Source organism: Hakea prostrata, chromosome 2 (genome assembly GCF_041222555.1).
Source record: "Hakea prostrata isolate BN-2017 chromosome 2, UWA_Hpros_2, whole genome shotgun sequence".
In the NCBI taxonomy this organism is placed as follows: Eukaryota; Viridiplantae; Streptophyta; class Magnoliopsida; order Proteales; family Proteaceae; genus Hakea; species Hakea prostrata.
The window spans coordinates 60,179,722-60,207,710 of NC_142601.1; the positions used below are offsets into that span (position 1 = coordinate 60,179,722).

The 27,989-nt window shown below is 44.1% G+C and overlaps 2 protein-coding genes across 2 annotated transcripts; one reads left to right on the top strand and one right to left on the bottom strand.

Moving 5' to 3' along the window:
- Window positions 1–765: 765 nt before the first annotated feature.
- On the top strand, window positions 766–25,046 carry LOC149025376 (uncharacterized). Its single transcript, XM_089145603.1, has 2 exons — window positions 766–1,955; window positions 24,338–25,046. The coding sequence occupies exon 1, from the start codon at window positions 1,543–1,545 to the stop codon at window positions 1,891–1,893; it is 351 nt and encodes a 116-aa protein (XP_089001729.1). The 5' UTR covers window positions 766–1,542; the 3' UTR covers window positions 1,894–1,955; window positions 24,338–25,046.
- LOC149025377 (aquaporin NIP6-1-like) lies at window positions 23,896–27,240 on the bottom strand. Its single transcript, XM_089145601.1, has 4 exons — window positions 26,971–27,240; window positions 26,463–26,882; window positions 26,243–26,304; window positions 23,896–24,479 (listed from the first exon to the last, which is right to left on the bottom strand). The coding sequence occupies exons 1-4, from the start codon at window positions 27,175–27,177 to the stop codon at window positions 24,281–24,283; spliced, it is 888 nt and encodes a 295-aa protein (XP_089001727.1). The 5' UTR covers window positions 27,178–27,240; the 3' UTR covers window positions 23,896–24,280.
- Between the last annotated feature and the right edge of the window lie 749 nt (window positions 27,241–27,989).

Sequence of the window (27,989 nt, forward strand, 5' to 3'; positions counted from 1 at the left end):
CGGAAGGAGTTCAAGGCACATGTTGAGCAATATACAAAGGGAAAAGGCAGGAATTCAGGTAAGTCCCTAGATCATTATCCTCTTCCTCCTACTTGAGAGTGAGGGAGCCTCACTCCAACTGTAAATCACAGCAATCGGCACAGTGTCTAACAAAATTTGTCCAGTGATTGCAGAATCAGAGTTGATCTAGATCCAATTCCAACAGAGAGAGATGAGGTCTGATCTAAGGCAATTCAAACCAATTCGAACTGTTTGAGTGTTAGAGTCAAGTGGTTCTCAACACTGCTAGATGTGGCACCAACACCCTCCATTGAAGCAGGGCTGTTTAAATGCCACAGGACCCAAACTAAAGTGAGATATATAAGTCCACATTTAGGAGATTGATTTTCTTCTAAATGACTACAAATTTTCTTATTACTAAAAGAAATAGGCATTGGCATTCCCAAATGTCCACTGATGAAATGGTTAGGGCTGTCCAGTAAAACTAATATATGGCTCCAAAACCCAACATTCAGATTGATAGTTCACACAGAAACTTGTCATAAATAATTAAGTACAGAAGACCTGCTGATTTCAATAATAGAAATTTGTTTCTCATATTGCTGCAATAATGCAGTGTAACTTCAAGTACTCTTGGACAAAAGAGATTCTTAGATTCCTCCCCACAATCAAGCAAAAGCAAAACCAATAAGAAGAGCCAGACGCATAAGAATGAATAAGCTGGAACCTGCCTCCCAGAAAGGAGACAATGTTTTGAACTACCAAGAAGGAATAAGTTGGGAAAGTAGGGAATGTGTTTTGCCGCAATTTTCTTGTCCTGTTTGACATTCTAAATCATCAATTATTAAGGCTGTCCTCATCTAATCTGTTCCTTCTGAAACGGAAGAAAAATGTAACTGCCTTTACCTCTTTACAGAAACACTGGAATTTTTCCATGGAGGATGCCATGAAACCTTCAATATTAAACCATTAAACCCAAAGATTCATCTCATAATTTCAAATTCCTAAGACAACGTCACAGACCACACTACCTTGTTTGGTTAAACCATCAGCTAATTCTCTGGTGCTTCTAAGCTTCTTGACATCAGGTACATCAAAAGCTCTAAAGTTGATGAAATTTATTAAAAACCAAATCTTTTAACTGATCAATCCAATTTGGTTCATCTAGCCATATACACTAGACAGAGCTGTGCTGTAACAGCTTGCATCATCACATTAATATTCCCAACTTTTTAAGTCATACAATTCAGTTATCATACTTAGCATATATATCGTATGAGATCTTACCTCTCTGGCAGTAAACAGAGACTCAGAGATGCAGAAGCACAAAGCGAACGTTCCCTTCGGCAAGCTACGGTTTTGAAACGTAGGAGGCGGGGAACTGATTTAAGGGTTTTGATGAAAACAGGAGGTTGCTCGATATCATCCGGTTCGATCAGTTGAAACTGCAGAAAGTTAAAACCCACCGATCTGCAGTTCTTGAACCAATCGTGGAACTGTTTGAACTTCTGAGACTGCCTCTGACCTTTCAAAGTTCCAGAAATGGAGAATGGAGATGACTGGCTTGCCCTAGACAAGCTTTACCATATCCTATTCTGTTTCTTCATTGCCGTCTCTGTTTCTGCTTTAAGTTATAGAGCAAGATACCCATTTCTTCGCAGACGGAGTATTTGCATCGGATCATTGGTGTCTCTCGCTGCTGGTGTGGCCAAAGAAGCAGGAGACGAGATAGGGTTGTGGGAATCAGCTGGTGCTTCTGCGAAAGACTTCATCGCTGATCTGTTGGGTATATTTATGTCTTTGGTTGGGTTTTCAATTTTCAAATCCATGACTTCAAAGAGAAAGAGAAAATCTGAGGAACTGATGGGAACTCGAGGGGTTTCAATGGTATAGACATTATTTATACCAAATTGTTTGAGGAACTTATGGCTTTGGGGGCTCTCTATCGTAGTCAGGTGAGTTCTTAAGCTTCATTCAATAGAAAGCAAGCTTCAAAACATCATCTTCTGTCGATAATGTTATGTTCAATGTGCTATAAGTGGCTGCTTTCTTAGCTGACTTTGACTGAAACTCGATTGTTTGGATGATTGGGGACGGGGTGAGCGTTCTCATGATCAAATTCGTGGGAGGGACCTCCAACAAACTTGAACTTGTGGTCACTTCACAAGAATAGCATATTTCACTGGCACGCTGTCTGATTTGTATATGTTGAACCCCTTAGTGGAAGTTTTAACTTCCAAATCTTGACTTTTCTGATTTTCTGTGGGACTTGTAAGTTTTGGTACAGGGGCGAAGGAAGGTGATAAAAGGTTTCTCCCCGTTTGTTGAATGAACTTGATTGTTTATTGTTAAAGTTATACCGATGATACTGAGTAGGATTTTTGGAGGTCCACTTTGTACTAGGAGGTTCAAATCTAGACTATCAGTTACCTAATAGTGAATGGATAAAGAAAACTGTTCATTTGGTCACTCTCCAGTCTAGAACTGCAAAATTCTTCATGTTGATAGATATCCTAGTTGCATACCATTGGACGTCATAAGTAAGGAAGGCAAGAGATCTAGTGTTTCAGTTTCATGTTGTTATGTGCTGCAAATCATGCAGTTTTCCCTGTACTCTCTTCACGAGCATGTATGATATGATGTACTGATGATTTTGGTATTGTAATTGGCTATATGATCGATATGCAAGAGTTTCCTCAGATTCAGATGCCTCAGTTGATCTCTTTGCCAGTTTTTTGATAGAAAGATGCTATGAACAAAAGCAAGGAACATAGGTTCAATCCTGGTATATCAGGAATTAGAGGAACTATGAGAATCACAAGTTTTACCAGGCAGGAGTTTTGTTAAGAAAAAAACTAAGCAAAAAAGAATAACCCCTATGAACAAAAGTAAGGAACGTAGGTTCAATCCTGGTATTACAGGAATTGGAGGAACTATGAGAATCACAAGTTTTATCAGGCAGGAGTTTTGTTAAGAAAAATAGAATAACCCCTATTTTAATTGGCAAGAAGAATGAGCATTTGTCATATAACAATGTTGAGAATCCTAAAAGTTAAAACAAATAGAAAGCCCTTTATAAATGTTTACAGAAAGAGTAAGCGGCAATTAACACTGTGAATAAGTAAATCAATGAATTGGGTTGATGCCATTGGAAATACAAATGGAAGAGAAAGAGATTGCTTCACCAGTTGTAAGATACCTCCAGGTGCTTGAGTGATAGAATACCTATGTTTTTCGAATGAAGAAGCTCTTTGGCTTCAATTGCAGTCTGCCCAGTTCTGTGCCCTTCCATATCAATCCACTACAAGGCTTGTTCTCCAAATAAACTGGTAACCAGCAGTTGTTCCATTCCATCTTCCACCCTTTTATTATCTGTTTTATTCCCAACCCCTTCGAGCCCTTCTCTACACCCCTCACAGCCTTCCATCCATTAAAATTCCTCTTTTTCATCCTCTCCGTAACAGTCCCTGAAATTGCATACCGTCCATCTCAGAATCCAGACCATCACTCGAAATCCCTGTTTTCCATTTGTAACACCACCATTGCTTGTAAATAAGTTTTTTTTTTTGGATGAATAAATAAATATATTAAAGAAACGAGAACAATACAACAAGGCCTCTAAGGAGAGGACCGAAAAGCATAACTAAGACCCCAGGAAACAACAATGAGCCTGTTCCTTGGGGTGTCATCAACAGGGGGATGGGGAATAGCTGTCAGCCTAGAAGAGACATCAAAATGGATGGCACTCCAAATCCTATCTATGGATCGGGATTTTGGAAGTCCATCTCCTAAGATTACGCTCCCACCAAAGGTGATGGATCAAGGCACAGTACACTAGCTTACCAATCTGATCGCAAATGGAAGTGCCTGGAAAGGTTCTCAAAATCCAAGACCAATCTCGAAAAAATCCATAGGATCGCCTCGAACGGGGTCAGATGGAAGAAATGGCTTTTCCCCAAATAGATTTGGAGAAGGGGCAGGAAAAGAAAAGGTGGTCAAGGTTCTCTAAACTGTTCCAACATAGGATGCAATTGGGATTGGTATGAATATGGCGGTCAATAAGGAAAGATTGGGTTGGGAGGGCAAAGTTGAGGGCTCTCCAAAGGGTAAGGAGTGGTGGGGTATGTGACATTTGAACCAAACCAGAGGGGGCCAGGGAGGCTTCAGGTTGTAGGGTCTGATGAGGTTCCAGGTAGAGGAAATGGAGAAGGTTTTGGAAGGGGAAGGGATCTAGACAATAAGGTCTCTCGGGGAGATAGAGAGGGGGGGGGGGAGGGAGTCCCAAACCTGTGTGAGAATGGGGTGGGGGGAGGGGGTCCAAGCGCCATTAGAAAAGCTAGACAAGGGAGTGGATTTGGGGATGGTGTTGTAAACAGTGCGGGGACCAAAAATGTTATAGAGAATGCCCATCGGATGCCACGGATCAAGCCAGAAGGAGGTGGTGGAACCGGAGGAGATGGAAATAGTGAAAGCAGAGATGGCACGGGGACGCAGCAGAAGAATTTTCCTCCAGACCCAAGACGGATTGGAGGGCAGGGAAGCAGTCCAAAGGGAATCACAACGCAGGTGGTAAGAGTAGATCCATCTAACCCAAATGGAATCATGCTTTATAGCAATTTTCCATATGAGTTTGAGGAGGCATGCAATATTGACATCAGAGATCCGTCGGATTCCCAAGCCTCCTTCGGAGGTAGGGCAGCAAACGACTGACCAACTGATCGGATGGATGAAGCGTGAGGCTTCCTGACCTTTCCAAAGGAAGGCACAGAACAGAGACTCCATGGCATGGATGGTAGATTTAGGAATTGAGAAGATCCCGCACCAATATAGATAGGAGGACTGGAGCACAGATCGAATAAGCACCACTCTCCCAGCAAAAGATAGAAGCCTACCCTTCCAGAGTTGGAGCTTCTTTCGGATGTTGTCGAGCATAGGAAGACAGTGGTGACGAGTGAGTCTACCAGGGATAAGGGGGAGACCTAGGTAAACCACAGGAAAGGAGCCAGGAGAGAATCCTGATAGGTGGAGAAGAGAGGCACGAAGCTGATCGGAGACTCCCGAGAGAAAGATGGTGGATTTACTGAGATTGACGCGGAGCCCAGAGAGGGCTTCAAATTGCGAGAGGGCTGCAAGAATGGAGGAGATGGATGAGTGGTCCGCTTTAGAGAAGATCATAAGATCGTCAGCAAAAGCAAGATGAGTTAGGTTTAAAGACTTGCACTTGGGAATGGGGGAGATGAGAAGTTGGTCAGTCTTGGATTGAAGGATGCGAGAGAGGACCTCTAAGGCAAGGGAAAAGAGGTAAGGAGAAAGAGGGCAGCCTTGGCGGATGCCAACCCGGGATTGAAAGAATCCAGCCGGAGAACCGTTGGTGATGATGGAGAAACGGGGAGAAGAGATATAGGTCTCGATCCAATGGATGAAGGGGGGAGGGAAACCCATAGAATAAAGGACATCTCTAAGGAAATCCCAGCGAATAGAGTCAAAAGCTTTATGCTTGTAAATAAGTTGTAGTCTGGTGAGGAACAAAATAACCATAGGAGTTTGGTTCTTCCACCTCCCAACGACTGAGGATGCTGGAAATCTCACCTCTGAACATGCTCTGATGACCTCTGAAAATGCTTCGATGACCTCTGATGCCTCCAGCCCCCCTCCATCCCCTCCCCTCCTCCATCCATTAACGCTAGCTCTACCCCTTTAGCATGGAACTCCTTATTCTCCCCCTCCACCCCCTGCTCCTCCCCAACCGAATGCAACCTCACCTTCATCCCCCCTCCTCTGATGACTCCCTTCCCTTGGTCCATTGTCCTTCTACTACAACCAATCCTTGTATTTCTTGTTGGAATTTGGCTATCTTTGACCAGTTCCTTGCCCCCCCCCCCTAAAGCATTGTTAAAACTTCTCTTTCCAAACAGTGGAACTCCATTGGATCCATGGAATTGTTTGTGATTGATTCAGGAATCTTCCTATTCAATTTCTCCTCTGCTGCCTGCAAGAATAGGGCTATTGAAGGCTCCCCTTGGTTTGTAGGAACTTCTCCCATATTCATCAAATCTTGGGAACCTTCCATGCCTCTCCGTAGGGTCGACTTCAGCACTATTCCCCTATGGATCAACCTCCCTGGTCTCCCATTGGAATTTTGGAATCATGAATGTTTAAGCCGAATTGGCTTTGTTGTTGGTCACCCCCTTCGCATCGATTTGAAGACTTGCACATTTGAACGCCTATCTTACGCCTGTATCTGTATTGAAGCTTCATCTTCCAAACCACTTCCCCCTTGCATTTCAATCAAAGATGATCTTTGTCTGCTCTACAATAAAACCATCGTCTATGACTAGGTGCCTTCCAGATGATGTATTTTCTCTTCCTTTGGTCAGCAGAATCATGAATGTACCAAGAAGCTAGAGAACCTTGACATGTCTCAAGGGATTCTCTCGAAGCCCTCTGCCCCTTCCTCCTTTGGTGGTCGTTTGCTCAATCTGATGGCTTCGTCAGATGCAATATCAACTTAATTGCTCTCTGACTAGCTCATGCCGACAGTGAAGTCTACTATTCCCTGTTCCCTGATTGATAGATTGGACCTAATCACTACCGCCGTCACCAATGACAAGCTCAATTCCACTTCGGCAACTCCCTCCGTTGGAAAAACTTACCGGAGGAAAAAAACGGAAAAAAAAACAGAAAAAGTTTCAACAGCTACTCTATTCCTGTTGCTCGTCTGACACTGGAAAAGTCTGCATCATCTTCTGTTGCGAATGCGCACTTGCCAAAGCTGTCAGCCTCTGTTGTCACCTACCAAGATGTTGACACCTTCTCCTCTGCCAACAACAGTCAGAGTTTTGATGATTCCCTGTTGCCACAAAAACTGGATGTTCAGAACCAAATTCAGGTACCTCTCTCCTCTTCTCTTGCAAAAAAAAGGAAGCTTCGATTAATGGTCTTCAATGTGCAAACCTTGAATCCCTGTTTCTTGACCCTACAAACCACCCTCTCCCTCTCGCCTCCTCCTTGAAGCCTCCTCTGTCGCTATCGGTGATCTCTCACTATGCGAGCCCCCTCTCTCCTTGAAACCCTCTCAACTTAAATATCCCCACTGCCTTGACCACTAAGCCTTATTTTTCTTCAAGGAAGCCCATTCCCAAAACCTTACCCTTAAGTGGGCCTCAACCCACTAAACCAGCCCACCCATTGGCTAACCCACTTAAACCCATCTCGCTTAACCCTTCTTCCATTAAAACAAATACCAAAAAATCCCTTATGGCCCAACCCAACCGTAACCCTCTCATCCCATCTAAACCTATTTCTTTTGGTTCAGTCCATGGCCCAACCCATAAACCCAATCCTACTAACCCACCTAACCATCAAATGTCTAACCCTCTTAACCCAAACCTGCCTTACCCTTCCTCCCCTCTTAACACTAATAATGAAAACCCAACATGTGGCCCATCCCAACCCATTAACCCATTTATCCCTCTCCTAAAAACACTAACCCCCATTCCCCAGGGGGTAATCCTTCCCATCAATTCCCCTGTTTTCCCCGCCTTCCCACCCCAACCTACTGCCCCACCCTTCCTCCCGTCACCCCTACTCACACCCCCACCCTTAAACATTGTCCTGACCCTTCCACCATCTCCGATTCTCCCTCCCCTAGCACCGGGTCCACAATTGACCCTAGTATTTTTTAGACACCCTCCCCTTTGAGCTCCTCTTTGTGTAAGACTCCCCCCCCTATTGATGATTCTTTAATTAATCTCAAGTTGGTTTTCAATTCCCCCATCCCTAGTTGCCCCATTGACTCCCCCCCTCCTTGTAGCCCTATTGATTCCCTCCCAAAAAATGGTTCAAATGTTTGATATCCTTATTTTGAATGTTAGGGGCCTTAACTCCCTAGTTAAACAAGTTGAAGTTAAGCGCCTAATCCGAGAATCGAAAGCCTCTTTTTGTGCTCTCCTCGAAACCCATGTTCATAGTGACAATGCCCGTTGGATTGCCCTCTCCAATGCTCCCTCTTTGTCTTTTCTGTTTAACTCTTCTCTCTCTCCCAATGGTCGCATTTGGATTCTTTGGAACCCGTCTATCTTCTTGCCTTCCCTCCTTTTCTCTTCCCACCATCTCATGCACTTCCATTTCTCCTCCCCCTCTACCCCTTCCTTCTTCCTTACAATTGTTTATGGTTTCAATCGTTCCCCACTCTAGGCTGACCTCCACTCCATCACTCCCTCTATGCTTGGAAAGCCCTGGGGTGTTGGAGGTGATTTCAATATCGTCCATTACTCCCATGAGCGAGTTGGGGGCTCCCTGCCTAGCCCTGCAGCAGTTGAAGTCTTCAACTCTTGGATTGAGGATGCGAGTCTCATTGACTTTCGTTGGTTTGGTCATCGCCTAACCGGGCAAAATCGAAGAAATGGCGAGGCCCCGCATTGCTTCCAAGCTCGATCGCTTCCTCGCTATTGATTTTTAGATCTCCCACTTCCCTCCTTCCCATGCCCATTTCTCCCCTCCCCTCCTCTCTGGACCATTCCCCTGTCACATCCACCTCCTAGATCTCCCTTCCTTTGGCCCAAAGCCTTTTAAATTCTTTGATATCTGGACTTCCAACTATTTTTTTTTCTCCCCATTGTCCGACCGCTTGGTCTCAGCAGGTTTATTGCCATTCCCTCTCTCTTGTGGCTTTTGCCTGGAAACTCAGGAATACCAAGAATGCCCTCCGCTCTTGGAATTCCTTCTCCTTCGGCAATATCTCTTCTCGGCTTTCCTCTTCTCTAGGGTTCAATCCTTCCTCCAAGATGATCCTCTCAGTCCCTCCCTGGCTAAGGAAAAAAAATCTCTCTCCCTCAATCTTTCTTCCCTTGTCTCCCAAGAAGAAAGCTTCCTTCGTCAGAAATCGAGAAACAAATGGCTTGAGCTTGGGGATGCTAAAACTGCCTATTTCCATCGATCCTTTAAAGCTCGCCTCAATTTCAACTCCTTTCCCTGTCTTCTTACGAACAGTGGGACCTGGATTTATGACCCGCCTAGTATTAAGAGTGAAGTCATCTTCTTTTTCTCTAGGCTCCTCTCTCCCTCCTCCCTCCCCTCTAAGCCCCCTTTTCCCCCCTCCACCTTAGACAAGTTTATTGATCCTTCCTCCCTAGCCACTCTTCGTTCCATTCCTTCCTCAGAGGAAATCATCTTTGCTAGCCACTCTTATAAATCCAATCGGGCCCCTGGCTCTGATGGTTTTAGCATAGGATTCTTCCCTGATGCTTGGGATTTCATTAAGAATGATCTAGTTCATGCTATTTGGAGCTTCTTCCTTAACCTGTCCTCGCTAGCCTCCATCAACCAAACTTTTCTCTGCCTTATCCCTAAGAAGCCTGGAGCCTCCTCCCTCTTTTATTTTTGTCCCATCTCCCTTTGTAATTTCCTTTATAAATTCATCTCCAAAATCCTTGCCAATCGACTCAAGCTTGTCTTGCCCTCTCTTGTGAGTCTTAATCAGTCAGCCTTTATCTTTGGCTGGAGTATCTTTAACAACATTCTCCTATGTGCAGAAATTGTCGGAGGTTTCGATAACTCCTCGCACTCATCGGCCGCTCTCCTTAAGATTGACCTCCATAAAGCTTTTGATTCCATCCATTGGGACTTTATTAGTGAGGTTCTCTCAGCCATGAGATTTCCTCCTTCCTTTGACCACTAGATTGAGATGTGCATCTCTTATGCTAATTTCTCCATTATTACTAATGGTTTCCTTGCGGGCTACTTCCCCTCCCGTGTTGGAATCCGCCAAGGGTGCCTCCTCTCCCTCTCCCTCTTCACCTTGGCCCTGGAAGTCCTATCCCGCCTCCTTTAATCCAAGACTGATCAACTCCACATTTCCCCCATTCCCAAGTGTAAAGCCCTAAAGCTCTCCTATTTCGCTTTTGTTGATGACCTCATGATCTTCTTTAAAGCCAGACCACTCCCTATCTCCTCTATTCTCTCCACTCTCTCCTACTTTGAGTCCTTGTTTGGTCTTAAAGTCAATCTTGAGAAATCCACTAACTTCCTCTCGAGCATCTCTGACTCCGCTTGTTTCTCCCTCTTATAGCTTTCTGGCTTCAAGCTTGGGACCTTTCCTATGACCTACTTGGGACTTCCCCTTATCCCTGGTAGGCTCACTCGCCACCATTGCTCCTCTATGCTTGATCACATTAGGGAAAAACTCCAACTCTGAAAAGGTAAATTTTTCTCTTTTGCCAGTTGAGTTGTTCTCATCCGTTCTGTCCTCCAATCTTTCTATCTTTACTGGTGTGGCATCTTCCCTCTCCCCAAATCTAGCATCCATACCATGGAATCCCTCATTTCTGCTTTTCTCTAGAAGGGCCAATAATCCACTTATTTCCTCTATCCTAAGTTGGGCTGCCACCTATTGGCCTAAATCTGAAGGAGGGCTTGGTATCCGCCGGATTTATGATGTTAAGTTGGCCTATCTCCTCAAACTCATCTGGAAAATTGCCTCTAAACATGATTCCATATGAGTATTTTGGGTTTACTCATATCTCCTCAAAGCGGAATCCATTTGGACTTCCCCGCCCCTCTCCACCTCTTTTTGGATCTGGAAAAAACTTCTAACTCTTCGGCCACTTGCCCTTACTGCAATCTCTACTAAAATCTCCTCCGGTGCCTCCACCTCCTTTTGGCTTGATCCCTGGCATCCAATGGGCATTTTGTTCTCTATTATGGGTCCCTGGGCTATTTATGATTCCCGAATCCCCAAAACCACCCCCCTTTCCTCTTTCATCTCTAATTGCTCTTGGTCCCCTTCTCCACATCCCTGTCTCACACAAGTTTGGAGCTCCCTCCCCCTTATCTCCCTCTACTTCCGACATCACTGTGTAGACCCCATCCCATACCAAACCTTCACTACCGCCTTTGCTTGGAATCTTCTTAGATCCCCTTGTCCCTTGGGCCCCCTAGTTTGGTTCAAAGGCCACATCCCTCGCCACTCCCTCACCCTTTGGAGATCCCTCAACTTGGCCCTCTCCCTACACAAGCTTTCCTCATCGGTCACCACATCCCCGCCAATCCCAATTGTATCCTTTGTTGGAACGGTATTGAGGACCTTGACCACCTTTTCTTCACCTATCCCTTCTCCCGAATCATCTGGAATTTAGCCCTTGCTTCTATTTGGCCTAGATTGAGGCGGTCTTTTGGTTTTGTTCGAGATTGGAAGTGGATCCTAAGAACATTCTCTGGCTCCACAATTTGCGACCATGTGGGTAAGCTCGTCTTTGCTGCTACTGTTCATCACTTATGGTGGGAGTGCAACATGAAAAGATGGACTTCCAAGTCCCGTTCCCGTAGCTTGATTTGGAATGCCATCTATTTTGATGTTTCTTCTAGGCTCAGTTCTATGCTCCATCCCCCTATTTCTGATTCTCTAAGGAATAGGTTGATTGTTAGTTCCTGGAGTCTTAGTTCTTCTCCAGTTGCCCTCTTGATTGGTTGTTCTCCCCCCTCCCCAGTTTTCCCCTCCCTTTTCTCTTTGTATTTCTCTTTGTCCGTGGTTTTTTAATATATTTATTTATTCATCCAAAAAAAATGCCACCATTGCTGTCCTAAATCCTTACCGGCAGACCAGAGCACAAGGGGATTAGTCCAGCATCTACTCATCCATAATTTACATAACTAGAGGGTCTAGTCTAGGCCACCAGGCCTGCCTTCGATCCCTATTTGACCCCTAACAGAAGACTTTAAACTGTTCTGGCCATAGCCTCTAGAAGCCCTAATTGTCCTTGACTGCTATTCATCTAATGATCTTGGAAGAAGTGGCCCTCCTTCTATTAAGGCTTCATAAGTATGGGGGTGGATTTAAATATAAGATATTAGTGGGCTCTTTTGGTTTTGCTTTTTAACATCCTATAAAAATATAAGTTGAAGTTATGCAAAACAGAATTTTTATAGGATTGGTTTTTTTTTTTTTTTTTGGTGGGCGGACTAATTTAGTTAAAGCAAAATGAAATCTTTTCAAACGATGAACTAGGACTCCTGTGGATCTTTAAATAGATATGGCATAGATGACTTGCCTAATTGCTTATCTACTGAACAAGAACCCTGTATATTTTTAGTACATCTGATCCAGCATGTAGATGACTGCAAAAGAATAGTATGGGCTGTAAGCTATATGCTTGTGAATAAGAGTATAACCAATGTCTTATTCAAATGGTGTTGATACAGATTTGTTGTTGGCTGACCCAAAACCAGAACAAGATGGAGCAGATCCCAATGTTTTTCTGGTATAAGAGGATATCTAGAATGACTTTATTTGAGAAGATATCATGTAATTTTTTATTTTGGGATAGCTATTGGACATGTAAGGAAATTTCCAGTTTGAGTTCTATTGGGTATCAATTTTGCTAGCCTATGTTTTAGGAATTAATTTAGGAGACTTTGGTTTTTGGGTTTTATACATCTGTGTATCCTAGAGCCTGTGTGGCTTGTGCAAACACCCTTCCCCCACCCCCCGCGGAAACCAAAGTCTTCTTTACAATCCCTATCTCTTCTTCTATTCCTCCCTGTTCTTTCCTCCCTCTCCATGTCTCCTTGTCTGGTTTTGATAACTCGGGATAAAAATCCTTACTGCTAGGTGATTCCACCTGCAGATCCCGAGGTTTGAATTATAGTATCCTAATCCAACCCAATCCCAACTATTACCATATAACTATGACACATGAAGAAAATTGGACTGCCAAAACAGCTTCCCATGATGCTGGTTAGTGAGGGAGCTGGATGTGGAACCACAGGACCAAGAAAGGACCAGGTCTTCATGCACTCGCAGTTGGTTATCCAAAAGCTGTATTTTATATTTAAGAGTAGCTAAATAAAATGCAGGCATGTATTTGACATTTTGATATGAAGCAAGTTAGACTGAATTTGTTAGGTGCTGAGTTGGTGAAGATACAAACAAATTTTCTTTTCACTATGTCATAGGTGGTTAAGACAACTTTAGGGTTTTTTTTTTTTTTTTTTTTTTTTTTTGGGGGGGGGGGTTGTATGATGGTTCAAGCTTGGGGATAACCCAAAGGCTTAGAAGCTCTCAAGCCCAACTTGTTTAGGAGTCCTTCATCCATTCATTGGCTAAGAATTCTGGATTGTGTTGAGAGACAATGCTTCCTGCCTGAGGTGGGTCATGAATGTGAAGACTGCTGTTTAGTGGGTGTGCTGCCTCCAGAAAACTGTCCTGTTATGATGAATGGTTTTGCTTCCTATATCAGTCAAAAGACAACAATTTGGTTACTCACTCAACTTGCATTTAGATTACCACTGAAAATTTTTCTCATTCTGGTTGTGATGAATATGCTGATTAATCTATATCAATCTTTTGGTCTCCCCTGAAATGAATATCATAGAATCAAATACATTTTTCTTCTGTAATGGTAACCAACTCGTAAGAACCTGCAAATGAAAAATGTAGTCCTATTCTGAAGTCTTTATAGATGTAGATGTTTGGATTTAACCCTAAATGTTGCTTTAACATGGTTTATGTTTCAAAGGATAGAACAACTCAGGGGTCAGCTATGTGGATTCTTTCCCTCCAGTCAGCCTAATTGAGATGAAACTTGCTATAGGCATAAGCTATGCGTGTCTTTCCTTACCACTTCTCTTAATGTTATTGTGGGTTTGCCGGAGGCTCTTTTAGTTCCTTCATTCTGAATCAAGCCATTCCTCCGTATTGGAGTATCCAAAGGCCTCGATTGATCAGGAACATGCCACCCCAAGCGACTTTCTTGTAGCATATCAGGTATTGAGGCTATGCCCAGATTAGCTTTAATATGATAATTCTTTTATCCTTTCCCATTTTGCCACTCATCTGTCTCAACATCCTCATCTTTACTACACTGAGTTTATCTGTTTGATTTTTTCAATTGCTATAATCATAACCAGTTGTATGATTGTCCTATAAGATTATCCTTCGAATTTTAAAGAAGTACATCGATCACACAACACCCCCCTCCCCCCCCCCTTTTTTTTTTTTGGGTGATAAAGAATTATATTAAAAAACAACTAGCAATATACAAGCACAAAGGAGCAAGGAGCCAGAGAAAGAACAGAGACCCAGAGACTAACAGTTAACCTATATATGGGGTGGAAAAGGTAGAGCTGAGACCCCATAAGCTAACAATAAGCCTATTTCTGGGAGAGTCAAACACCGGGGGATGGGGGATGGACATCACTCTAGATGATACATCAAAGTAGATGGCACTCCAAATCAAGTCAATAGAGCGAGATTTGGAAGTCCATCTTCTAATGTTTCGCTCCCACCAGAGATGATGGATGGTGGCACTGAAAACTAACTTGCCAATGCGATCGCAAATAGTTTGACCAGCAAAATTTCTCAAGAACCAGACCAATCCCGAGCAAAACCAGAGAACGCTCGAGCGGGGCCGGATGGATGCGGTGGCTCGATCCGGAGGGATCGGGAAAGGGGGCGGAGAAAAAGGTGGTCAATGTCCTCCGAGCGCCAACAAAGAGACAGTTTGGGGTGGCTTGGATATGGCGGCGATAAGGAATGATTGGGTAGGAAGGGCAAGGTTAAGGGCTCTCCATAGGGTAAGGGAATGGCGGGGAATGTTACCTTTGAACCAAACCAACCGGGACCAAGGGACGGGGGTCGTGGTGTGGGCGGGAAGCGGGTTCCGAGCGAGAGGCTGTGGTAAAGACTTAGTGGTGGAAGGGGACCAAATGGTGGCGCACACGACCGACTAAGGATGGGGGGAGGGCATTCCAAACGGGGGCTAGCCGGGGTGGGGAAGAGGGGACCATGACCCATTGGAGATGAAGGCATCAAGGGTGGCCAATTTGGGGATACGAGTCTCTAGACGCGCGAGGGCCGAGGAGGGAATAGAGAACGCCCAACGGATGCCGGGGGTCGAGCCAAAAGGATGGAATTTCCAAGCGAGATTTGGACTGATATTCTTGTGAGAGCTCGGGGACGGAGGAGAAGGAGCTTCCTCCAAATCCGGGACGGATTGGAGGGACATGAAACCGTCCAAAAGGAGTCTTGCTTGAGAAGGTAGAGTATACCCACGAGACCCGGATAGAGTCTTGCTTAGATACAATCTTCCAAATGAGTTTCAAAAGACAGGCCAAAAAGAGAAGGAGGGGAGAGAAAGAGGGAGGAGAAGGAAAAGAGAAAGGAAAGAAGAGGGAAGAAGGAAAGGAGGGAGAGAAAAAGGAGGGAGAAGAGAGAAGAGAGAGAGAGAAGGAAAAGCCAAAGAGAAAGAAGAGAGAGGGGGGGAGAGGAGAGGGAGGAAGAGGAGAGGGAGGGGAAAAGAGAGGAAGGAGGGAAGGAGGGGAGAGAGAGGAAAAAGAGAGAGAGAAGAGGGAGAGAGAGAAGGAGGAAAGAGAGGAGAAAGGGAGAAGAGGGGAGAAAAGGGGAAAGAAGAGAGAAGAGAGGAAAGGAGGGAGAGAGGGGGGAGAAAGGGGAGAGAAAGGAGGAGAAAAGATAGGGAGAGAGGAAGAAAAGGAAAAGGGGAAAGGGAGAGGAGAAAAGGGAAGAGAGAAAAAAAGGAAAAAGGAGGAAAAGGAAAGGAAAGAAAAAGGAAGAAAAGGAGGAGAAAGAGAGGGGAGAGGGAGAAGGAAAAAAGAGAGAAAAGAGAAGGAAAAGAAGAGGAAAGAGAGGAGAAAGGAGAAGAAGAGAGAAGAAAGAAAGAGAGAGATGGGGGAAAAGAGGGAGGAAGGGGAAGAGACAAAAAAAGGGAAGGAGAAAGAGAAGGAGAAGAAGAAGAAAAGGAAAGGGGAGAAAGAGAAGAAAAAAAAAGGGGGGGGAGAGGAGAGATAGGGGAGGGGAGGAGGAGAAAAAGGGAGGAGAGAGAGGGAAAAGAGGAGGAAGAGAAGGGGGGGAGAGGGGAGGGGAGAGAAGGGGAGAAGAAGGAGAAAAAAGGAGGAGAGAAGAAGGAGAGGAGACAGGAAGGAAGAAGGAGGAAAGGGAGGAGAAAAGGGAGGCACAAGGAAGAAAGGAAGGAAAGGGAGGAGAGAGAGGAAAGAGAAGAAAGAGGAAGAGAAGGGGAAGGGGGGGAGGAGGAGGGACCAGAGAGATAGAAGGCAAGGGAGACGAGAAGAGAATCAAAGGGGAGGAGGGGAGAGGGAGGAGAGGGGCAAAGAAAAGAGGAGGGAAGAAGAGGGGGAGAAGGGGGAGAAAGGAGGGGGGAAGTCCACAGAAAGAAGAAGGGCAGGGCCAAAGGAGAGGGGAAGGAGGGAAGGAACGGGGAGAAGAGGAGAGGCGGGAGAGGAGAAATGACAGGGAGGCGGGGAAGGAGGAGAGGGAAGAGAAAGGAAACAGAGGAAGGAGAGGACTAAGCCAGAAGGAGGGGGGAAGGGAGATCGGAGAGACCCGAATTAAGGAAGAAATCACCAGAGGGGGGGGAACCCCCACCCTGAAAAGGAAAAAAAAGACCGAAGGAGGGGAAGAAGCGGGAAGGAGAGGAAAAGGGGGAGGAGAGGAGAAGCATAAATAATGGTAAGGAAGAGAGGGGAGGAAGAAGGAGAAGAAAGGGAGGGCATGAAGAGGGGAGAGGAAAGAGGAAACGGAATGAGGGGTCCCGGAGAACGGAGCGACATTAGGGGGAGATAGAATAGAAAGGAAAGACCAAGAAGGGGCTAGATTGGCAATCGAAGGGCATGAGGAATAGGGTAAGAGGCACAAAAAGAAGCCTCAAATCACGAATGGAAGGACAGCGCAGAAAGGGCACAGCCCTAACATAAAGAGAATGGACAAGAGGAGATGGGGAGAGGGCCAGGCGAAAGGAGCGAAGCAAAGGGGGATGGGAAGAGGAGATAGGCGGGGGCTCACACGAGGGGAGGCAAAGGAGATGGGGTTCAAAAATACGGGAAGGGGAACCGAGCGGGGGAGAAAGAGGGAAGGGCTAACCGGGAAGATGAGCGGGAGGTGAGTGGGGACAAAGAGGGGATTGGCGGATCGATGGGGGAGAAGGAGGACAAGGGATGGGTCCAGGTCGTGGATAAAGAAGAATGGGTTGGAATGTTAGAGGTTCAGGGTTAGGGATGGGTTGGGCAGAGGGTTTAAAAGGTTAGAGATGGGGGCGAGAGAGAGGGTTCGGTGGTGGGCTAAAGTGATTTGGAATTGGGTTGGACCAGGGGCTTTAGGTGGTTTAGAGATGGGGACGAGAGAGAGGGTTCGGAGGTGGGCTAACATGTTTATGATTTTGGGATTGGGGGACAAGGGTGTTAGGCGCTAGAAGAGGGCTGGCGGGAAAAAGGTCGGTGGGCGGAGAGGCCGCGAAGCACAAGGGTTAAGGAGAGGGATAAGAGGGTTAGAGGAGAGAGCTCAACGTCATCAGAAAAGGGCTAGGGGAATCTCGGAGGAGATGGATGGTCTCGAGGCAAAGCGGAGCCAAAGCGGGATAAGGGTTGGTGGAGGCTCAAAGCAGCGAGAGGTGCAGCGGTAAAGCGGAGCAGGACAGCAACAAGGAGGAGAAGGCGGGTATCGAGATGGTGGGATGAGAAATTCTGCTCTGCGACAACCAGAAGGGAGGTTTCGCCCACGATACCATGATGTGAGAGGGGGAAGCCACGGATCACGGAAGTGGGCCCAATCCCGAGAAGCGGGTTTGCGGGGTCGAAAGATGGAGGAACAAGACAGAGGAAGATCGGGATTTTTTTCTTTTCCGATTCCTCCGGTAGGTCTTCGTCGTCGCCGGGAGAGTGGAGGCACATCGCAGAGCAACGCAGCCCTCCCAGACCCTATCGGCATACCCGAGAGTGTGATCCACAGCCCAAGATCGGTATCGAGTGATCAACCTCCCACATAAACAATAACATAATCATGAACAATCATAACAAGAGTGCGGAAGATAAATCATAGATCCAATAAAGAAAGAATGAATCATAAATGAATCGGAATAATAGATATAATCGAGTATCAAGCAGATAAGTAAAGTGAGGCAAAAATCCCACTTTACAACCAGCGGAAAAGTAGCTCTAAAGAATAAACTAAATAAAATCTAATCCATAGCTAGTACATTGGGTAACTAAATTGTTCTCCACTTTATAGACAACATCCTTGTAAGTGTAAATCTCATAAATGGCACAAGGACGCTTCCACTCAATGGTCGGACTAAGCATCGTACGGAGCATAACCACTCGCGGGATCTTGAGTAATTGTGGTAACCGCAATCACCTTCCGGAGATATGCCTCTTCGCCTTGCGCTTCTTCATAGGGACCGTCATAGTACTCAGACTGCAGGATAGTCTAACAACATTGTACAATAAAGGAATGAGTTTCAAAGAAACTCGGTAAGGCGATTAAAATCCATAATAACATAAATGGCAGGATTCCGGAACAAACATAAATGCAATATGATATGAGACAAGCAATGAATGAATGAATCTAACTCTATGTATGCTGGTCTCTATTAGCGGACATGCTTTAAGTCATAGCACCGTACTTCTTTAGGAAAGTCCACTCACATCCTCAACCATTTAAGATATCTTGGATTCTCTCACGGATCATTTCACCGGTCTTGAGCAGCCGATTGGTAATGGGTCCTTCATCCCTCGGGACAAACCTTGGCGGGGGTTAAGTCAACACACTCTCTCACAACCATTTGGTATAAGACTGGCGCATGTCGGGGTAAAACCTAGCCAAATGCAAGTCTTCTACTTAGTTACATCAAGTCGGATCCGAGATACGTCCATTCCTCGTCCCCGACGATCCTTTCCGGTATCCTTCACACTAGAGTCCTCATAGTCCCCGACTACGGACTCATCAACCCTATTGATCATCCACATATGGTAAACGGGAAGCTCTCACGTCCTCTAACGGGTTGGTTACCGGCCTTAAGCGCCCGTGAGCCCAAGTCTAACCATATGCAACCCTACCAATAAATGGCCCCCACAATGTGATTCCGTCCTCTCACGGGTTGGTTACCGGTCTTGAGCGCCCATGAATCCCCATTGCTACCACGGGTCGTTGGTCTCAATACCCCTCCGATTAGGGTCGACATAACAGGACATCCTAGCCAAACACTACTAGACAATCCTAGATATGTCATCCAACATTTAGGAAGGTGTCCAGAGGGCATCTCGGAAACATCCCATAATATTCCCGTAGTAGTCCAGGACGAAGTGTCAAAATGACACCTCTCCCCAAACCATACTAAGCATACACAGCATCAATTCATATCATCACATATATGGTAACCTATATATGGAAAGAAATCAATAATTGCAATCACCTTGTATATAATTGGTAAGTAAATCATACATGAGTCAATTCAATATGAATAAGTAATGCTACCGTAATCAAAGTTATGCAACAATAGTATATCATTGTAAGAATCTAATTTAGGAATCATATCATGATATTCAAATATAGAAACTAGATTCATGCTATCATGTAATTAAGGAAATAACCATCCTTACCACAACACGCAAAGGAATCCAAGAAATCAAGTAAGATCTCGGCAAACTTGAGAAGAAGGTCCTAAACAAGATATACAACATATTAGGAAAGATCCCAACAGAAAAGATACCAAAACATCCAACATAGACCAACGGGAGTTCGACTCATTGGCGAGTGGATTGGTCGATGGTCGGCGACCAATCAACGACCAATGCAGACGAAGCCTAAAAACAGAGTTTAAGATATGAAATCCGAATTTGGTGGTTCAAAAGGGTACTAACAAGGGGTAGACTACATCAGTAGTATTTAACATATAGGGGACCTCAAAACACTAATCCAATCAAGATATCAAGATCCAAATTAGGAAACAAAAAGTTACCATAATTAGATCAACCATGGATCTCGATGAATTTGAAATAGAAAACAAAGACAAGAACAATAGGAGGATGGATCATTGCTTAGGTAAAGGTATCATGAAAACATACAGATCTTCATGGAATAAGGCTAGAAGCATAAATCTAAATAAGGAAATAAAACCTACCATATATGTAACTACCAGATCATGAAGAACACATAGTACGGTAGAAGAGAACAACTAGAAATTTATAGATTATGGATCATGGAAGGAAAACACAGAATTAACTACTAACATGATCAACATAGAAGATCCAAAGAGATCGAATCAGATTAGAAGTTTAACAAAGATTAGATCATGGTTTGATCATGATTCCTCAAAAGCGCAATGATCATGGTTAAGATCATGCAGCCTCAAATCCTAGGATGATCATGAGAACATGTTCGGAGATGTTGCAACAGAGAATGCAGCATCTCTCACGCCTCAACTCAAAAGGAAAGAAAAACAAAGATGGAGGAGAAGAAGAGAGAGTAGACATACCTTGATGCAAAAGAAGAGTTTCGACGAAGATCCGTCAAGAAAACACCAAGGATGCAAGAGAGATGACTGCAGAGGTCTTTGGTCCGCTCGAGAGTTTGGAGGCAGCAAATACGAAGTGGACTCGAGATTGGACTTAAATAGAGCAAGAACAACCTAATTGCCAAAGACAAGACTCATTGGTCGAGTGGACTGGTCAACGACCAACCGACCAATGCCGACAAGAAGACCAAAACAGGGAATTGAAGGTCCAGATCAAATCCAATCCAAAGGGGTTTTGCACACAAGTCAAGTGACTTACCTAATAGGTAGAAATGCCCAAACCAAGATAGAGAGCACTCCAAGTCCATCAACTAATTAGATCTTCATCAGATTCAGCTTCCATAAATAGAACCTCATCACAACTTTCATGGATCAAAGCCGACACCAAGTCCCTCCGGGATGGCCCAAAGGCGACTCTAACACTCGGGTCACCGGACCTACAAATAACAAGGTTCCCGGGTCAAGGTTAGGGCTGGGTTTACAGAACAATGGTAGAAATCAACCGAGGCGGTCAATCAAAGGGGTCCGAACAAGATTACACAAAGTATTGTCCACTCTTCAGCAGGCAAGGGAACTTGGGCTCGATGGCAAGGGGGCATGACCAAGTTTCCTCGCGAGAGGGAGCATGAGCGGAGGCTGGCGGAGCATTCGAGAAAGGGCAGGGGCAAAATACCCGAGATGAGTTAATCACCGAGACAGTCGAAGAGCGGGAAGAACCGTCGTGACCAAAAGAAGCGCAAGCGCACACCTCGCGGAATCCAATCGAGGCATGGTTGGAAGGCAAACCGAGTCGCTCAATGGTGATATAAGGGGGAAGGGGTTTGGCGCGAGATTCAACACGGATCCAGCATACGAGAGACGTTCAAGTTAATAGTCTTGGTCGGGCGGAGAGGTCGACCAATCGCGAACCAATACGGCTAAGGCACTCCGATCCAAACCAGGGGAAGGCCAGGGAGGTTGAGCCACGGGGGACGATGAAATCAACCCGCAAAGAGGCAAGAAGGTTCCCAAGATTTAATGAAAATGGGCGATTTGCCAACAAACCAGGGGGAACCCGATCGCTTTGGTTTGCAAGAAGGAGAGGAGAGTTTGAACAGGGAAGGTGTTGGAATCAATCATGAAAGTACCCAGGAGTCTGGGCCTTCCATTGCTGGACAGGGAGGCTTTGATGATTCCAAGAGGAGGGCAAGGGCCCATAAAATGGCCAAGAACAGCAAGACCCCAGTGCCGGATGCTATCAAAAGTGGCTTCAGCAGGACAATGAACCAAGGGGGGGAGATCCGTGGAAGGGGAGGGAGGAATGAACGAGAGATTGCAGTCAAGAGAGGGGAGAGAAGGGATAGGGGAGTGGGAAGGGGAGAAGAGAGATGACCAAGGTTTGGGTGGCTGCTCATGGATGCTGGAGGAGGCAATTTCAGGAGGAAGAGAGGAAGAGGCAGAGGCTAGCGATGGGTAACTAGGAGGGGGGGGGGATGGGAGGATGAAGGGGGGACGCTAATGGACATGGCGAAGCAACAAGGAAGAAGATCAAGACACCGGAACAAGGAAAAGGATCACCGGAGCACCATCACCTGCAGAAACTCCTTGACAAGAATTCTTCACTCCTCTCGCATGAGGGTATTCTTGATTTCTTGTTTTGGCCTTTTCTGATTTACTTCACTTTGTCCATCCTATTTTAATTCTCCCTTGTCAAGTAAAGAACAAAGTTTATGGATAAGCTATACTAGGATGAAGAGTGGTGAAAATGATGAGAGGGAGGTCCCACAAATTTTATTTTGTGTATCAGAGCTCAACTTAAATAAATAGAGTGAATGAGTGATATAAATGCATGTAATGCAGAGTATATCATATTATAATTCAAAATCTAGGTTGTCACACTTATAAACCACAAAACTGTACTACAAACGATCCATAGAATAATGGCCTCGACTTAAGAGTTCTTACCTCACATGATGGTGGATGGTGAATTGATTTCCGGACTAGGACATCGAAAGCCCTTTGATGAGATGGTTGCAAGCATTTCTCATTTGGCGTAAGTATCAGGGCTCAGACTGGGCCTAGGACATCTTGAGCCCAAACCAGTCTCAAACCCAGCCCATCTAATGTTGGGGTAGCCTAAGGTTGACTGTCCACCTAGACAGATAGGTATTTATAGTTTATTTTCATCCAAAAAAACAGTGGTTCTTACATGTGAAACTGTTCTGTGGTTATTTTTAAGTTGTGGTTACATAGAAGACAAGCATGGATTTGAAGGTGGTATTGAGGCCAGAATCCAGATCACTGGCCACGTATGGATCGGCTAGTTCTGACAAGTAACTGGTTTATGCTGGATGTGGATATGCCTAGTTCGACATTTCCAGTTCTGAGACATTCTCCTCCTTTACATAATCCTGTTGTTAGTGTTGTGGCATTTCTTCAAATTTAATGTGGTCTAGGATGTTCCTCATGGATGTTTAGGGTTTCATTATAGGTGTCATGGCGTGTAAGCTATCCTAGGTACTGAAAAATGAGTGGGAGAAAAGGGGGGGGGGGGGGGGGCATCGGGCCACACCAAGAAGGTGTCAATGCGTCGCCTAGGTAACCAAGGGATGACTCCTTGACAACTGTGGTTTCTATATTTCTTGTACTGTAACCAGACCCGCCTCAGAATGGGGTAGGACTAAATGGGTTATCAGAGTTCTTTTTTGGCATGCTGGTAGTTTATCCATTAGCCTTTTGCACGTTTTCTGGAACATGAATCATTCTCAGTAGAAGTTTCTCATGAGGTCATACTCATTAGAAGCTGTGAAGACTTTCACTGGACAAGTATCAGGTCACCCTGATGTCCTTTGCCTATGACAGTTCCTTGGACAAGTATCAGGTCACCCTGATGTCCTTTGCCTATGACAGTTCCTTGGAGTTTCCTTACATGGTAACTTGTTGAGATCTTGCATTAGCAAAAGAACCACTGCTGGATTCTGATTATCCTAGCCATTTGATTTTTGTTATCCAATTCATTTTATGATGGTGATAATACCCAAATGAAATCTCATTTGGATGGCCAGGTACTCCAAAGAACTGGTTGTGATGAATGCACTTGGGATCCTAGCAGAATTGGATCATTCAGATTAATCATGTCCTGTAGCACGAGGGGTGCAGAAACAAAGTGCAAATGGAGATTCCTTGTTAGTTCACTGCGATTGAAGTCCAGAGCACTAACTACAGCTCTTGGGAAATTGGGTCTTACTTTTTTTTCTTGGCAACATATGATTCCATAATAATGTGTCAGGCTCAGAAGTTCATAATGACCCTCCCCAGACCCTACAGTAGTGGGACCACCATTTGGCATTAGCTACACCCTTACACTCAGGACAGGTACCAATTTTTTTCATTGAGATGAGACAGTGAATTCTCTCATTCCATCATAATACTCCTAATATTAACAGAAGAGAGCCATTTTTCTGAGTCTTAAATTTTATTGCTATTAGTACATAGCTATCTTACAGATTACTTTTATGATTCTATCAAAGATTTTCAGTATATGGAAGAGTGGAAGACAATGGGACATAGGAAGAAGAAAACAATTTCAAACTGGCAAGTTGGGCCTTATTTTATTAATGAGCACTTCTAACGTACATATTACACTGGCCTTTTTCTATGACTGAAACAAGGAATTCCTAATCATCAACCAAAGCTTTACCACTGCCAATTACATAAGCTAGTTAACTCACACTTGTGGACAGTGCTTCCTCGTCTCTGGGGAACCATGACAAGTGTAAACTGTTAGCCTCATTCCCTCAGTTGATGGGTTTTATGCTTTGTTTTTGTTTTTTAAATGTATATGTAGCAGCAAATGCGAGAAAACCATGCAGTATCTCTGATTGATCTATTGATCATATTGAGCTCATCTCAGGATGTATGTGCTCTCCATGTTTGCTAGATGACTAGATCATATTATTCGATTCCATTTTACATTGGATGTGTTATCTTCTCAAGCTCCTCATAGTTGCTTCCTTGTGTGCATCATTTTCTTCTGGCAGTTTGACTAGAGAATAGATGCCAGCCCCAGAGAGTGTACCGAGGATTGGGGCGGTTAAATAGATCCAGATGGCCTTGTAGTTGTTGGCAGCTATGGCTGGCCCCAGAGTTCTCACAGGATTCATGGATGCTCCCGTGCTTTCCCTACATAAACAGAGGCAGTATGGAAAATAGAAGAACTGGTCCACCAAGAGAAAAGGAAGGGATGCTGCCAAGTTTTAAGAACTCAGAATCTTTATATATCAATTGTGTGGGTTGTAACTTTTTCCTTTTAACTATCATTCTGGGATTGTAAAGGTATTTGTTAATCCTTTTGTAAGTCTTAGGATTCATGGATTTGAGCTGAAGGGCATACTGTAAGGAGGATGTTTACTATAACTCTGGTGAACCAATGTAATGCCTTGGACGGTATACGTGTGCACTTGTAAAGGTTAAAATAAAAAAGACTTTATGGTACATTACTGAATTTGAGACGTTAAAAATTTTACTTCTGAGTTTGAGGTTTTGTCATGAGATTCAGGTTTTGGACCTGAATTATCGTTGGGTCTGAAGCTGGTCAGACAGTTCAGGCACGAAGCTCAGTACCAAAGTCTTGATTCATAGTATTGGAATTAGGGGTTCAGAATTCAATTTCAAGTATACACTGGTTCTCGTACTTGTAGCAGGGTTCGCCGTGAAAGCACTCAAGTCTTTCTCGTGGGCTGTTTCGCCCTAAATTTTGACCAATCTCTTGTTAAAGATTTGGGTATATTTGGGTATATGTCATTGAGGTTCACTTTCAGTTGATCAAATGACACTTCTACATCTCTAGTTAAAGAATTGGGTAAGTATCATTGCCGTTGCTTTTAGTTAACCATATGACATGACATTTGCACTCTCCGATAGTTGCTTTTAGTTGACCATATGACATGACATTTGGACTCTCGGATGGTTGGATAATATCATTTACTTACATTTTTACTTCTTAGTTTGAGGTATTATCATGGGATTCAGGTTTTGGACCTGAATTATTGGAGGGTGTGAAGTTGGTCAGACCGTTCAGGCTAGATGGTTGGTACCCAGTCTTGATTCATGGTATCAAATTGGAATCAGCAGTTCAGAATTCAATTTCAAGTATACCTTGGTTCTCATACATGTGGTGGAGTTCTTCATGAAAGCACTTAAAGTCTTTGTTGTGGCCTGTTTTGGGCCTAATTTTTTACCAATCTCTAGTTAAAGATTTGGGTAAATATCATTGTGTTTGCTTTTAGTGGATCCAATGACACTTCAATATCTATAGTTGAAGATTTGGGTAAATATCATTGCATCACTTCTAGTTTACCAAATGACATTTGGACACTCGAATAGTTGGATAATGTCATTTACCTCCACTTTTACTAGATAAAAGGTATCAAATGCCTCCTTCCTAATCATTATTAGGATAATGGGTCGAGGGGTTTAAACTAACACGTCTTTTTAGTTAGAAGTTGTTTGGAATTTTAATTTAATAAAATTTAATAACAAAAGTAAATTTTTAGTGAGAAAATTAAAAAGTGTTTAATACTTTTGTTAAGTAAAATAGAAGGTAAATAATATTATCTAATTAAGAGAGGATTAAGTACGGCTTGGTCAACTAAGAGGGGCAGAATTAACAATTATGAGGGGAAGGAAAATGATATTTAGCCTAAAAATCTTGAACAAGAATTAGCCGATTTGGGTAGGAACCGGCCGATTCCAGCCGATTTGATAGAAATCAGTATAGTACCTGCGATGGCTCGATTTTTGGTTACTCTTTTCGAAGCCAAGGATAAGAAAAGTGAAGTTTTTCCACACAAAAAAAAGAAAGAGCCATGTATTCCTATGACTACGGGGGTAATTTTGGAAGGAAAAAAAAAGGACCATGAGGAAACGAGGGTAGAGAGGAATACCCAGCAATGAGTATGTTGAGCATCACAGTGGCTCCAACAGCGATTCCTGCCAGCTGCCCAGCCTGCATGGAAAAGACACCACGAACGAACGTTAACAACAACGGAAAAACCCAAAAGAAGATTTGTCTCAGAGTCAGAGACTCAGCTTTGCTGCTCTGTGTACTAAATAAAAACAACTTGGAATTTTTTAAAAGAAAAGAATAATGCTTTCGGTTCTCACAGCTCTTGTATCAGTCGCCACTGCTGTGACAACAAACATGAGATTGAAGGAGATGATGAACTCCAAAGCAAAGGCTTGACCATATCCACCTGAAGGAACAGTGACTCCACCACCCATGAAGGGGTCAAAGATCTCTTTCAGTGCAAATGCAGCACAGATAGAAGCCATCGCCTGTGCCAAAATGTAGAAAGGCACCTGTTTCCATGGGAAGTGTTTGAGAGCTGCAAAGGCAATGGTGACTGCTGGGTTGAGATGGGCTCCTGAGATGTGTCCAGTCGATAGGATAACTATCATTACAGCGAGGCCAGTGGAGGCAGCTAAGCCGATTAGTGTTTCAGAGCCCTGTGTCTTTTGGTTCACAATCCCCGTGGCTGTCCCTGCAAATATTAGTATAAAGGTGCCTACGAACTCAGCTCCCACCTGATTTTAATTTATTCAAAACACGCGTCAGTCTCTATTTGCTACGTTTACTGATATAAAGAACCTTAATTTTGTGACTCTTGCTTACCTTTCTTGAAAGGGAGATAGGACCCAAATTGCCTTCTTCCAATGCCCAAGCTTCAACACCGAAACACTTATTGCAGCTCTTAAGGAGAGAGTTTCTTCCATTCCCACTTCTTTCTGACCTTAACCCTCTCAAGACAGGAGCTCCAGGGGTACCTGGGGTTGCAGGAGTAGAAGTGGCTGATGGAGCATCTTCAGTGACCACCACCATGGTCTTGAAACAAAGGAAACTGAAGAGAGAAACTACAGATACTTGAGGTCTGCTTCTTCTCTCTTTCTGGGCTACTGTGGTTCATGAAGAGGCATATTGGACTTATATAACACTAAGTTATTGGCTTGAGAACAGTGGAAGCTAGTGGTGGGGTCAGAGGGCTAGTTGTTGGCTAGAACTGAAATCTGCAGAGGCTTTGACGGTGGAAGTGATTGGTGGAGCATTATTGAAGAACTGTTACCGTTTCTTGAGTAATGAAAGGGGCTTGAGCTTCAGATATGCATCATGGGTGTTGCTATCCCTGCCAGTACTTTAGAGTTACTCGGGTCACCTTCAATGTATAATGGTCTAGTCACCTCCACGGCTGCACCACAAGTATGTCAAAAATGAGAGAGAGAGACTAGCTAACGTGCCTTCTTTCTTGTCACTCAGGAAATTTATATGGTGTGATCTTATTTTTACCCATAGAATTTCTAAGGGGTGGAGGTCCAAATCATTCGAATAGGCATAAACTTGTATTCCTCGTAGATCGTGCATGAAATCTTTTTTTTTTTTTTTTTTTTTTTTTTTTTCAGGTAAGAAAGACTATTATCTATTCTATTCTTTCTATATTTTCATCAAACATTAACAGTAAATTTTGGTGACTCTTTCTCATCAATAAAGAGTGATAATCCTTAGAGAACATATAAGGTGTCACTCTCGCGCCAAGCATATAGAAAGTCGATATCACTATATTCATGATATAATTACAAAACAAGAGGTTGTTGTTTAGAGAGTGCTATCTAAATCAAACTTGGTTGATCCCTTCACAA

Excerpts from the sequence above, each read along its gene's own strand:
- LOC149025377 (XM_089145601.1), bottom strand. The coding sequence starts at position 27,177 with ATGGTGGTGGTCACTGAAGATGCTCCATCAGCCACTTCTACTCCTGCA. Across the intron at positions 26,883-26,970 it reads CTATCTCCCTTTCAAGAAAG|GTGGGAGCTGAGTTCGTAGG; the intron begins GTAAGCAAGAGT and ends AATTAAAATCAG. Across the intron at positions 24,480-26,242 it reads CTCAACATACTCATTGCTGG|GGAAAGCACGGGAGCATCCA; the intron begins GTATTCCTCTCT and ends CTGTTTATGTAG.
- LOC149025376 (XM_089145603.1), top strand. The coding sequence starts at position 1,543 with ATGGAGAATGGAGATGACTGGCTTGCCCTAGACAAGCTTTACCATATC.